Source organism: Spea bombifrons, chromosome 1, assembly GCF_027358695.1.
Source record: "Spea bombifrons isolate aSpeBom1 chromosome 1, aSpeBom1.2.pri, whole genome shotgun sequence".
NCBI lineage: Eukaryota > Metazoa > Chordata > Amphibia > Anura > Pelobatidae > Spea > Spea bombifrons.
The window spans coordinates 56,107,178-56,120,841 of NC_071087.1; the positions used below are offsets into that span (position 1 = coordinate 56,107,178).

A 13,664-nucleotide genomic window follows, 5' to 3' on the forward strand; every position below is an offset into this window, starting at 1 on the left:
TCAAAGATTTTTTTGAACAGGATAACGACCCAGATACACTCCTAGCCCGAAAAATGAGGGGGCCTCCCCCCAGCAACCATATTAGGGAAATCAAAACCTCCTCTGGGTCTAGGCTGATAAACCCTAGAGATACAGTTCCTTAAATATTACATAGCTCTCTATCAAGGTGAAATCACGTTTTGCCATAGTTGTTGAAATTGTTGTTTGTAATGCTTCTGTCTTTGCGTTGATACCACGTTGGTACAGATTATATTTACGCATGCCTTAACCAGGAGCTCTACCGATGGAATTACCTTGGCTCGCACATTTCTCTGCCTTGGATGAGAATGGACATATGTGTTTTTTACACACCTCGCACAGTGACTACTTCACGCAGGAGTGTACGGCCTTGTATGGCCAGTGAAGAAAAAACAGATGGAACCTGAAGGCTGTCCGTTTGCAGCAGCAGGGTCTGATATGATTTTATTGATAGAGACAATTGAACAGACTGTTGGATGTTGGCATGCAGTTATATATTTAGGGAATGCCTTTTTCTCAGGATCAGTTTCCATTTACTTGGGAGGTACAGCAATATGCTCCTACTGTACTCATCTAGAGGCAATGCCACCCATAACATGCCTGCTGTACCACTACATTGATGATATCATGATCTTGGTAGACACGTTGGAACAAGTCGAGAAGGATTTACAAACATTTATTCAATGGATGTGATGTCGAGAGTAAGTCATAGATGAAAACAAATTATAAAGGCCTGCACAACAAGCCAAATTTCTAGGCACGGCACAGCACAGACTTCAGAAAACAATACCTCAGTCTGTTTTGGATACTATAGCTAACCCAAAGGGACAGAGAAACGTGAAGAAAGCCCAAGCTATATTGGTGGTCCTTTATTTGTCATCTTGGGATCAACTGTGGCAAAAGTTTCCGAGGTCAGGGGCCAGAAAAAAACTGATAGGGTTCTGGAGTCCTCTAGAGAAAGAACTGCTAGCTGCATATACAGCTTTACAGCATTCAGAGCCAGCACATGTGAGTCCAGTCATAGTAAGGACTGATCTGCCAATAGGGAACTTGGTACGTCAAGGAGGCCTTGCGGCCTATACTGCAGTTGCCCAAAAACAGACTTTAGAAAAGTGGAAATAGTTTCTGGCAGAACGAGGAGGAATATTTTTCCAGGACGCAGCTGACACCAGCAAACAGATAACTGGTGCAGTGGACATTAAATCAACAGAGACAAACATGACACACATACAGGTAAAGAGTGGTACCTACAAGGAGGCACCAGCCTAGGACTACCTGACAGCACAGGAACGACAGTGTATACTCACCGGTGTTGCTCCCACAAAACTGCAGAGGCCTTGCCTCTTGCCACTGAGGAATGGTATATAGTGACTCCAAGGGTGGAGTGTTATGGGAGTTGTTTTCTTTGGCTCCTTAGTGTTCATGCAGGTATTCTTTCTCTATGCTGTTCTGTCCCATTTTATCTTTTTTTTCTAACATTGGACTATTGTTTATAGCTCCACGCAGACTGTACATGCCAACACCCATATAGTGCTTGTGAACCTTGGGCTATTGTTCAATTACAATATAGTTGACCGCCACCGTCCTGTTCAGAGTAATAAAAGATCTGTTGCGCAGTTTACTGATGTAAAGTATTTTTCGTCAGCTTACAGTGACAAAACATTACAGATAAATGACAATGTAGTAGAGACAAATGACTGCTTGGAATGATGTTCAATATCCTCTTCTCATGAGTCAATAAAGAGTAACCAAACATTCTGTAAGAGCAATAGCGCTATAACACTAACAAGAGGGGTGATAAAGAACATATTTACATGTGCAATAAGGTACTAATAAAGTGTTATAACAACTTGATATATATCTAGAATGACCAAAATGTCATATGGCAAAGGATATATGGAGCATACAAGCAACGGTTTTATAATGTAACTCCAAGCCCTCTCACACTATATCTCAACTGAACTGTGAGGATGTGCAGGCTACATTATAAAACACACAGCATAATAAACATACATTTAAAATAAAAAAAAGAGTTATAGAACCAGATATCATCTCTTCAGCTCCAGGAAGACAGATGTGCTGGTTATTAATGATTTAGATACAAGCAGGGCACGACAAAAAGCACCTAGGTTGTTAACACCCATAGGATTAACTGAAACAAATCCATACGTCTAGTTGAGCTAATGGATCAAAGAAATCAAGTCTTTGAAGCAAGCATTTGCATTACAAAAAAAAGTAGGGTTTGTTTTCTAACATGTCAAATGGAGTTATAGAATGCTGCCTAAATGCTTATAAGTCTAAACTAACACACCGTTAGATATTCCGCTCCATGTAGGGATAAAATAGGTACACGCAAACGTGTAAGTCCACGTAGATGCTGAGATGTGACCAGCTACATCGAGAAGGAGCAGCCGAGATCCGAAACAAAAGCCTCCTGTGGAAACAATAAACACACGATTTAATTATGCTAATGTTTTAAGATTAAAAACCAATATTCTCAACAGGGTTATATATGGTCTTGACAGTAATTTGTATTTTGGGGCTCCCAAGGCTTACTCTTAAGCACTTACATTTTACAGTGAATGAATGTTGGATGTATTTACTAAAATGTGTATGTAGTTGTGTTTCAAATCTCCATCTTTATTACGCATAATGAAGGTCCAACCTCGGAAAGTCTTTTTAGCATGTTGGGCCTATTTGGCCTTGTATTATTATTTATGTCATTTCAATGGCTTAAATGTATAATGCAGGTTACCAAAGCCCTTCTTGTAGGAGAAACATCTTGTAGCTGGCTTTTTATAGTGCATACTGAAGCTGGTGAGTAGTATTTTGTCTTGTCTATAAACTGACAGTTTAAAAAAGGAATGAGAGTAGTACTATTTTGTTTGTGCTGTCCATTATGATCTTACATGTGAAATATCTCTCAATCACTCGCATTCTGGTCTGTTTCCCGGCCTGTGTGTTCTCCTCTTCTGAAACGGGTGCTACTGGTGGTGGAGCTTCAAGATCATCAACAATGTCAACATCCAGATTTCTAATGATGGCCAAGTTATGCAAAATGCAACACGCCAGGATAATCTGTGCCCCTTTTTCTGGAGAATACTGAAGCACACCACCAGAACGGTCCAGACACCGGAAGCGGCTTTTAAGTGAAGCGAACGTGCGCTCAATGACGGAGTGAGCTGTCTTGTGTGCAGCATTATACTGTTTTTCTGCTGCATTTTTGGGGTCCTTGATGGGAGTTAGCAACCACTCTGTTATAGGGTATGCATCGTCCGCTATAAAAAAAAATACAACATACTTTAAAAAAAAAAATCCTATTTAATAATTAGGGAACATTCACTGCATTAAATGGGTTCTAAATATATAACCTGAATTTTAGTGAGACACTTAACTTATAAATAGTAAGAAAAATAACTTTCTTCACAAATAAATTGCTGGGTACTAGTAAATTAGCGCCGCACACAGGGCTTTTTCCTAGGTTTTACGATATGGTTCTGATGGGTGGCAGCTCTAAATTTCTGCTAAATGACCTGATTGAATATTCTTATTTATTTTTTTGCAAGTGATTTCCACATGTTAACAGCCCTTACTGTGAAACGTCCCTTACTCTAAATCATCTTACCTTACACTACCCATTCTGTATAGGAAGGATCCTCAGAAACTTTATTTTGCCATGGATATATCATAATTGGGGGAAGGGGTAATACAAATAAATTGATTTAAATACTAATAAAGTACTTACCCAGCAGCCAGCCCTTTGGTAGGTTTCCAGATGTCAAAATGGAATGTAAGCTTGAATGCTTCAAAATGTACGAATCATGGGTAGACCCGGGATACCCAGCTACCAGGTTTAAAATCCTCATGTCAGGCCCGCATACCATTTGGACATTTAAGGAGTGAAAGTTTTTACTGTTCCTATAAATATCTTCTGTGGGAGGTGAGAGAGCAACATGGGTACAGTCAATGGCCCCCATAACATTAGGAAAAGCGGATATTTTATAAAAACCATCTTTTGTTGTTTGAATAGCAGCTTTGTCCGAGGGGAAAATAATGTATTGAGGAGTAAGTTTGTTAATGGCCTTCAACACTTGGGTCAAGTGTCTACTAAAACTGGGCTGCGATATGCCGGACAGAGCAGAAACCGTACCCTGAAAAGATGCTGACGCAAAGTAATGCAGGGCACTTAGCAATTTCACCATCCCTGGGACAGCATGGTTTCTCTCGCAATTTGGCTCAATATCATTCTGGATTTGTTCATAAAGCTCCAGAATGACTTCGGTGCTGAAGCGGTACCTAGATCTCACTTCTTCCTCGTTTAATCCAAAAAGAGAGATTCGTGGTCTAAAGATCCGCTCTCGGTGCCTTGGATTGGAATCTTGTTTCATCAGTTCATCCTTCACTCCTTGTTCATGAATGTGGAACATGGTACGTAGCTCCATACTTAAGACTGGACTGAAAGCTGGAGATAGAGAATAAACATTACCAGTGCAATGGCTGAACACAGGACATAACCAACGGTCAAATTAAAGTAGCCCAAAAAAATACACAAAGATGGAATAATGGTTATTTTTTTCTTTCCTAAACAAAAAAAAGCTGTAAGACATTCTCTTAACAGGTGCCGCGGCTATACTTTAGCAGATAAAATAATTATACTTTGCTACTTCCTACATCATAGAGAGCTGGAGATCTTTCTGTAGCTGATGATCTGAGCTATCATGACCAAACAAATCATAAAGAGGTATCAAAGAGCCGTAAAGTGCTGTTTTGAGGCTGGCATGTCTCTGTAATGTTCATCTAGGGTTACTTCTACCAGGGACTTCTATGATGAAGGAAAATGCAGAAGAAAAAACAGGCTTTATCTGCTACATTATAGAACCATCAGAAAAGCTAAGTGCACATGAAGTAACATGTCCACTTTAAGAAGAAGACAGAATGGCATCATTACCACGTCTTCTGATCAAGATATAACATCAACCATATTGCGATCCCCGGTTTTTATTACAATGGTTATGTTTCTGTATAAAAATATATTAACCAGCTTAACATTTAGGTTTTTTTTAACCATTTTTTTAAATAAATATTTAATATAATTTAATTTAAATATATATTTAATCTATTTTCACTTCACCCTATTTTCAAAACCGTTGATATCAAGTCAATATTTCCCAATATTTCAAGAAAGGAATATTTAAGAAAATGGCACATCAACAAATAATAAAATGCAGCCTCGTACTTTGTAATAAGGTCTACCCATAAGTTCACAGATACATTATCCTTAACTTCCTTTAATAAATATTAAACAGATTCCAGTAACAATCTTGACTTGTCAGGATAGATTTACCTCTTGTTCTAACATTTTTCCTCTGAAATAAAACTTCCCTCGTGTACCTTGTTAAAGGCTTTTATCACATCTCCCTTCTCTATTCTTTCCTCCAAGCCATGCATATTGAGATCCCTTAAAACATATAATCTGCAGAATTAAACCACATTCAGCCCTGAAGGTACACAAACCCTTAATCTTCTGATTCAAAATCAGACTTCATTTATTAAGCGCTAACATATTCTGCTGCGTTGTATAATTTAAATATGGGGTGGTTAACATATACATAAGAAAGATACATTTACATATAAATATACAACAGGTGTTGAGGTCCTGCCAGTGGGCGCGCCATCTAGCCTTATTGCACTTTTTTATTAATTTCATCCTGGCAAGAACGGTGGGCTTTTAAGGACCCCGTTGATGAACTTGCAATGGCGCAATCGCCACAGCAATAAATTGAGTTTTTCTGATGGTTGCTGTACAGATTAATACATTATAATTACAACTACATTTTTTGATAGAGCGCGAAATGTTTCAATAGGGTCAAGGGATAATACAAATTAACAATAACCATAAAACTATCAATGACCAACGATAACAGACAAAAGACATATTGTTTAGAAGGAGAGAAGAGCTTGTACCAAGACTGCCCTTTATACATGACATCTAATTCGATTTTTAATATTTTCTGCATGCTCATCCATGGATGATCAGGATGTCTTTACATAAGTCTTCCATTATACTTACACTAACACCGCGTAAAGGTTAATACAGTTTTATACATATATAAATATATGTATGGCATCCTATTTGCAGTGTGCTATTTTTCATTTGTTACATATTCTATTTTGTTACATGCTATTTCTCTCTCTCTGTTTTTTGCTATCTATAAATTGCGATCGTAATTAAAGAAAAATTTTATGTTTTGTTTGTTACATTTTCGACGTTGTTACATGCTATTTCTCCCTCTGTCTGCTGTTTTGCGATCAATAAATTGCAATTGTGATTAAAGAAAAATTGAATGTACACGCGTTGAGTACCGACATCTATACGCATATTTCTAACATTTCAAATAAAAATCTAGATTTTCTCAATGCGGATCTGAAACGTTATTATAGTAATTTAAGAAGAGACTTCTCCAGGGCAGCTGCTTCCCCATCAACCCCCCCCCTCCTCCAAGCTTATCAAGGATGGAAACCTAACGGTCCATTTATGAGACAGAGCAGTCTGCAGCATGCAGTGAAGGCAGACTGCTATTTACATTTCACTGCGACAATCAAGAAGGAATGATTATTTTTTCCAAACTATGTTGCTTAATGCTATGCATTCTACTTAGCAAAAAAAAACATAACAAAGCCTGGAGTCATGTTCTACAATCCTGGCCCTTCTCATCTGCGGACGATGGTCCCAAACAAAAGAGGTTGCATGCAGCCACAATGTCTGTGCCCACCCGCTCCCCTACGAACATATACAATCTATTCTAGATACACATGAATTAACCCTGTAGTGTGCGTGTGTCTGTGTGGGGTGCTATGTTACCACCTGCTCTGATCCAGGAACACTGGAATGTTTCACTTCCTCTCATCTCATTTCCCCCTACTGGCTCCACCCTCTCCTACAGAATTCTCCTGCTTTAACCCCTTGCTTTCTTATGGTTTAAGCACCCCCCCCAGCCATACTGTATATTCATTTTTGGCTGCACACCAATCAATGGCATGTAATATAATAAGGGAATATGGATCTTCTGTGCATCCCCATCTCTGTTACATTTCAACAAAAAAAACAGAGGAAAGTCTCAGTAATGTGGAAGGCATCCCTAGTGCTTTTTCCCAGGCTCCACTTTTTGGAGCCACAATAGTAGATCTACATAGTTCTAACCCAAGCATCCATTTAATATTTAATTGTTGCTAGACTATTACAATATGTACTTAACATCCATAGCATTAGACAGAATCCAAGGAACAGAACATATTAGGGGTTATGTAGAGTAAATCAGTGGTATCGATGTTGTATTTGTTGTTCACTCTAAATCATGCCCAATAGTTCTGGGGCTCCACTTTTATTAAAAAAAATTATTTGATCACTATATGTATTTGACAACCCATCCCTTGCATTGAGAAAGTGGACACAACTCACACTTCATAACACTCAGTGTTCCAAACCTCCAAAGATGTATCAACTGCTGGAGGAAGTCTCAACCTGTATTGCACTTCCTGCAATATAAATTCATGCTACGTTTCTATTATTTAGCCTTATCCCTTGCCAAACTTACTATATCTCTTTTATCTATTTATAGATCTCTAAGTCACCGGAGAGATCTTTTTATTTTCTTCTTTCCTCTTGCCCAAACTCCTGTCCCTGTGATCCTTTCTCCTCTTATATCTCTTTTGTCTACTCTGGTGCCATCTCCAATCTTTCCCTCTCCACGTCCTTCAAGCATACCGTCATAACTCCCATGTTGAACATACCTTCCCTGAACTCATTCTATCAAGCAATCGCCCATCTCTCTATTTCCTCTAACACTCACACTTCTTGAACAACTTGGATATACCCAACTGACTAAATTTCTTGATGCCAACTCTTTATTTCTGTGTCATGAAATTGGATTTTGCTCTAAAAACTCAGACTGACCTTACTCAATTGACTAATAATTTAGACACTGCTAAATCCTACTATTTGCTGATCCTTCTCGACTGCTTTTAACACCGTGGCCCACCCTTTAAAAGCCTCCCCCAGCTTGAGTTGAGTTTAGCTCCAATTGATTGTATTGGTGATTTTAGGATATCAGTCCACAGAGTCTTCAGTAGAAAGATAGACATTGAGAAATTTCAAATCAGTCCTTTAAATGTAATAGTGAACACAATTAGATGAAGATAACAATCCAATGGTTGTGTTTTGGGTCAGTCGACCCTTGATGAATAATCCCTTGTGTAACCAGAGATACCCCAAAAACTGCTGATACAAATCCATAGTATTAACAGCCATTCTATTGCCCATTTGTAATAAAGACACCCCATGTGATTTATTAAAACAAATTTGTCACATTTGCCATTAGAAAATCAGGAATATGAGAAGTAACACAGCACATGTTATGTAAATTTAAGCTTACAGATGTGTGAAAATAAAATAATAGCAAGTGTAATCTACAGTATGGCAATCAAAGTAAGTGCTAACCATTTATATGCATTGCATTAAAAAAGTAGTTTAAAAATAAGGGAAAAATGTTAACTATAACATCATAGCACAGTTTGTGGTTCCGATAATCTTTACAAAATAAAAGTTAAGAAAAGCTCTAACTGGGATTCTAGATAGACATATTTTTAACACAAATTTGTATTGAGTTTTACAAGGAAAGTGTTGCAGTCACAAACATCACATTTGTCATATTGAAAGGCACAGTGCGCCCTTCTACTGACTGGGAACAATCACACTAAAAAAGGTTCCAAGAGGGTCTGTCGAGACCCTCTTGAAACCCATGAGTGTCCCCCGCAGGCTGATCACAGGTACAAAAAAATCAATAACAATATTAATATATATATATGATTGTTAACAGCAATCTTTGGCATACCCAGATTCCAGCATGTACTTATTGCCTGGGCATGATAGGGCATGATTGCAGTTAATCATATATAAATTAATATCATTGTATTTTTTTGTCCAGTTTTGGTGTGTTACTTAGTTTTAATAAAAGTGTGGTTGACACACCAAAATTGGACAAAAAAATGAAATAATTATATATATACATATATATATCATCTATATATATATATATATATATATCATCTATATATGATTGTTAACAGCAATCATACTCCTACCATGCCAAGTCAGCCAGTACATGCTGGAACCTGGGCATGATAGGACTGTGATTGCTGTTAGCAATCACACTCCTATCATGCCAAGTCAGCCAGTACATGCAGAAGCCTGGCTAGCTGCCCCACTTGTGTATTGATGCTGCCAGCAGTATGGGGTCTGCAAATCACTTACAGTCTCCCTGTGCCATGCCCCCTCCCACTAGGGTGACCACATTTTATAAACAACACATAAAACAGCACTTGCATGTATAGATCTACTGAATAAGAGATACAAACCTACATAACTACATACATAAATAATGTATGGAAACATAGTATAGCATGGATAGATAAACACATTAACTGGAAATCACATGTTAACTCAGCACTGAGGGTATAGATAAACACATGGCAACAGCACTGTAGATATTGATCAACTGAATACATAAAAACCCTGTACTTGGAAACATAGCATATCAGATATGGATCTACAGAATAACACACAAACCCAGCTTTGCAAGTATAGACAAATTGGAATTTGCATAAAAACTCAGCATTATAGGTAAAACCTCATAAATTACAGGCACAGATCACAGGTTGCACAATCCAAAGCCAGCCCTGGCATCCACACTGCCCACATAGAACCTGACCAGCAACCAGATAACACACACAAGACTTGCCATCTTTTTCCCCAAACAGCACAGCATGCGTCAACTTTGTCTCCAAAGAGCCCGTCCTATGCCATCTTTGTCCCATAAACACCTTGCCTGTGCCATCTTGGTCCCCAAGGCACCTTGCTTGTGCCATCTTTGCCTTTCCACAAATCAATTATACATCTATGATTCACACTAACACTTTTACAGTCACTCACAAATTCACATAATTCATTCACATAATCGTTTATTCTCTAACTCACACAAATCATTTACACATATTCATTAATGCATTCTCACAAATTCATTCTCTCCCTCATCCAGACAATTCATCCACAAATTAATTCATACTCTCCCTCATTCAGACAATTCATCCACACATTACTTCATACTCCCCCTCATTCAGAAAATTTATCCACACATCAGTAGCGTACCTAGTGGGGGGCGGAGGGCTGTAGATAGTGAGGAGGGAGGGGGAGAGGGGGGGTAGATAATTAGGAGGGGGGTAGATAGTGTGGAGGGGGGAGAGGGGGTAGATCGTGAGGAGGGAGGGGGGTAGATAGTGAGGAGGGATGAGGGGAGACGGGGTAGATAGTGAGGAGGGAGGGAGGGGGTAGATAGTGAGGAGGGTGCTGGTCAGGTTCTATGTGGGCAGTGTGGACACCAGAGCTGGCTTTTGGTTGTGCAACCTATCATCTATGCCTGTAGTTTTAGCTCTTGCTATGTTTCCATACATTATTATTGTATACTTGCAAATACGGGATTTGTATGTCTGATTCTATGCCTCCAGTGCTGAGTTCACATGTGAACAATAATAATAACAATATATATATTTGATTGCTAACAGCAATCACACTCCTAACATGCCAAGTCAGCTAGTACATGCGGGAATCTGGGCATACCTGGGCATGATAGGAGTGTGCTGTTAACAATCATATATATATATATATATATATATATATATATATATATATATATATATATATATTAATATTGTTATTGATTTTTTTGCCCTATTTTGCTGTGTTACTTACTTTAAATAGTGTGAGATTTTTTTTATGGTGGGGGGTCATATTTGGTTTCAGACAGATAAATGCTGGATTTACGGTTTCAGTCCGGAATTTTCGTTTCGGTGCATCCCTAAGCCAGACAATAAAGTGGTAGGCCTACACCACATCAATGTTTGGGTTAGTATATAGTGATAGGAGTTATGCTGCTGTCAGGGTTCAGCCCCAGCCCTGCAAACTGCCAGGTGTGGCCGCCCCTTTAAGTGGTCTGCCTGGAGTTAAACTCCTCTCCACAGCTTGCTGTCCTGTTTATTTCTGTCTGTATTTTATGTACCTTTGCCCTCTTTCCCATATACATCTCAGCTCCTCACTCTAGCCCCTGTGTTCTTTGCCTTGTTGCCTGTCCTTTGTGGCATGTATGCATGTCTTGCTATGTATATAATTAATGTGCTGTGTATTTATGTTCAGCTGTGTTTTGTTATACCATTACCTTGCCTCCCTCACCTGAAGCCTAGACAACTCACACCTGATCTGATGAACAGGTTTCATATCCCTGCCTCCCAGTAACAGAGGTGTGAGTTCATTAAGTTATTTGGAGCCACAGTTCATGCCAGACGCTGGATCTGCCTGTTGGATTTGCCTACCTGCCTACCTGTCTACCTGCCTACCTGTTACCGCTTTCACCCGGACTGCCTACTGGATTTCCCCTTTTGAATACTTGCCTGGACTTTTCTACCCTCATATGCATGATATGCCTCCTACTCTGCTGCTTCTGGTAAGATGCCTTGCTTTGCTTTTGTAATATAACCTATAACCAAACATTCTGCTTGTGTCCTTTGTGAAGTTTGTTTCAATCACTGCGTTCTTACACTCCTGCGCTCTGGACTCCAACATCCAGTTAAGGGCTGCAATATTATGATGAGCCTGACAGCTGCACTATTATCAGTGTCTGGCTCAATGTATAGTGATAAAGATTACGCTGTACCACCGTCAATGTCTGCCTCAGTATATAGTGTTAGGTGTTATGCTGTACCCCCGTCAATGTCTGCCTCAGTATATAGTGATAGGTATAATGCTGTACCACCGTCAATGTCTGCCTTAGTATATAGTGGTAGGTGTTATGCTGTACCACCGTCAATGTCTGCCTCAGTAAATAAAAACAGTAATGCTGTACCACCTTCAATGTCTGCGCCAGTATATAACGATAGAAGCTATGCAGTTTTAAAGTGTTTGTGTGGGGAGCCACCCCACCCATTGGGGTACCCATCCCACCCATTCACACAATTCATCCACACACTAATTCATTTATTCTCTCACTCAATCTCACTCTTTATTTCAATATTCTTACAACCCTCTTCCTCACTATTTACCCCCATCTCCCAACCTCCCTTGTTTCTCATAATCTACCCCCCCTCTCCCTCCCTTCTTTCTCATAATCTACCCCCTCTCCCTTCCTTCTCATAATCTACCCCCTCTCCCTCCCTTCTTTCTCATAATCTACCCCCTCTCCCTCCCTCCTTTCTTTCTCATAATGTACCCCCCTCTCCCTTCTCATAATGTACCCTGCTCGGCGCTCTCTCTCCTCCGCGTAAAAAAAAAATAATCCAAAAAAGCGGTGCTTCAATTCCGGGACAATGCAAGTCCTTGGTCCCGGGCAATCCGGGACATGTGGTCACCCTACCTCCCCACATCTGTCCCACACACACATTCATATACTCATTCATTTCCTCAAACACGCATACTCATTCATACACCCCTTACCTGCTCTGCAGCTGTCTCGTGCCTCGCAGACTTCCGCAGGGGCAGCAGGAATGGAGCAGAGTCATGTGATGTCCATAAGGTAATCTTGATACACCTTTTGTGAACAAGCATACTGGAAGCTGCAGGAGAGATAAGGAGGAACGGGTGGGAGGGTGGGATTTGGATGTTTTTATGCAAGGGAGCATTAATCTGCATGTAAGCAACAATTTCTATGTGAAAGCATTTGTATGTATGAGTATGAATGTGTAAGTGGTTGTGTGAGCATGGATATGTATGTGTTTTGTTTGTCTGTGAGCATGATTGTATACACTCTCTGACCACTTTATTAGGTACACCTGTTCAATTGCTTCCTAACACAAATAGCTAATAAGCCAATCACCTGGAAGAAACTCAATGCATTCAGGCATGTACAACTTGCTGAAGTTCAAACCAAGAATCAGAATGGGGAATAAATGGCATTTAAGTAACTTTGAACGTGGCATGGTTGTTGGTGCCAGACAGGCTGGTCTGAATATTTCAGAAACTGCTGATCTGGGATTTTCACGCACAACCATCTCTAGGGTTTACTGAGAATGGTACGAAAAAGTGAAAATATCCAGTGAGCGGCAGTCGTGTGGCCGAAAAAATGCCTTGTTGATGTCAGAGGTAAGAGGAGAATGGGCAGATTGGTTCAAGATGAAGGCAACAGTAACTCAAATAACCACTTGTTGCAACCAAGGTATGCAGAATACCATCTCTGAACGCACGTCGAACTTTGAAGCAGCTGGGCTACAGTAGCAGAAGGCCACATCGGGTGCCACTCCTGTCAGCTAAGAACAGGAAACAGAGGCTACAATTGGCAAAATGGGACAATGGAAGACTGGAAGAACGTTGCCTGGTCTGATGAGTCTGGATTCCAGCTGCGACATTCAGATGGCAGGGTCAGACTTTGGCGTAAATAACATGAAAACATGGATCCATCCTGCCTTGTATCAACGGTTCAGGCTGGTGGTGGTGTAATGGTGTGGGGGACATTTTCTTGGCACACTTTGGGACCCTTAGTACCAATTGAGCATTGTTTAAACGCAATCGCACCTTTGGGACGTGCAAGAGATTTGCATCATGGATG

At 39.9% G+C, this 13,664-nt stretch overlaps 1 protein-coding gene across 1 annotated transcript; it reads right to left on the reverse strand.

Annotated features, from left to right (window-relative positions):
* Positions 1 to 678: 678 nt before the first annotated feature.
* LOC128488652 (putative nuclease HARBI1) lies at positions 679 to 6,914 on the reverse strand. Its single transcript, XM_053461687.1, has 4 exons — positions 6,884 to 6,914; positions 3,764 to 4,480; positions 2,928 to 3,296; positions 679 to 2,452 (listed from the first exon to the last, which is right to left on the reverse strand). Coding segments are annotated over exons 2-4 (1,068 nt in total). The 5' UTR covers positions 4,461 to 4,480; positions 6,884 to 6,914; the 3' UTR covers positions 679 to 2,450.
* Positions 6,915 to 13,664: the final 6,750 nt, after the last annotated feature.

Excerpts from the sequence above, each read along its gene's own strand:
- LOC128488652 (XM_053461687.1), bottom strand. The coding sequence starts at position 4,460 with ATGGAGCTACGTACCATGTTCCACATTCATGAACAAGGAGTGAAGGAT. Across the intron at positions 3,297-3,763 it reads ACCAAAGGGCTGGCTGCTGG|CGGACGATGCATACCCTATA; the intron begins GTAAGTACTTTA and ends TTTTTTTTATAG.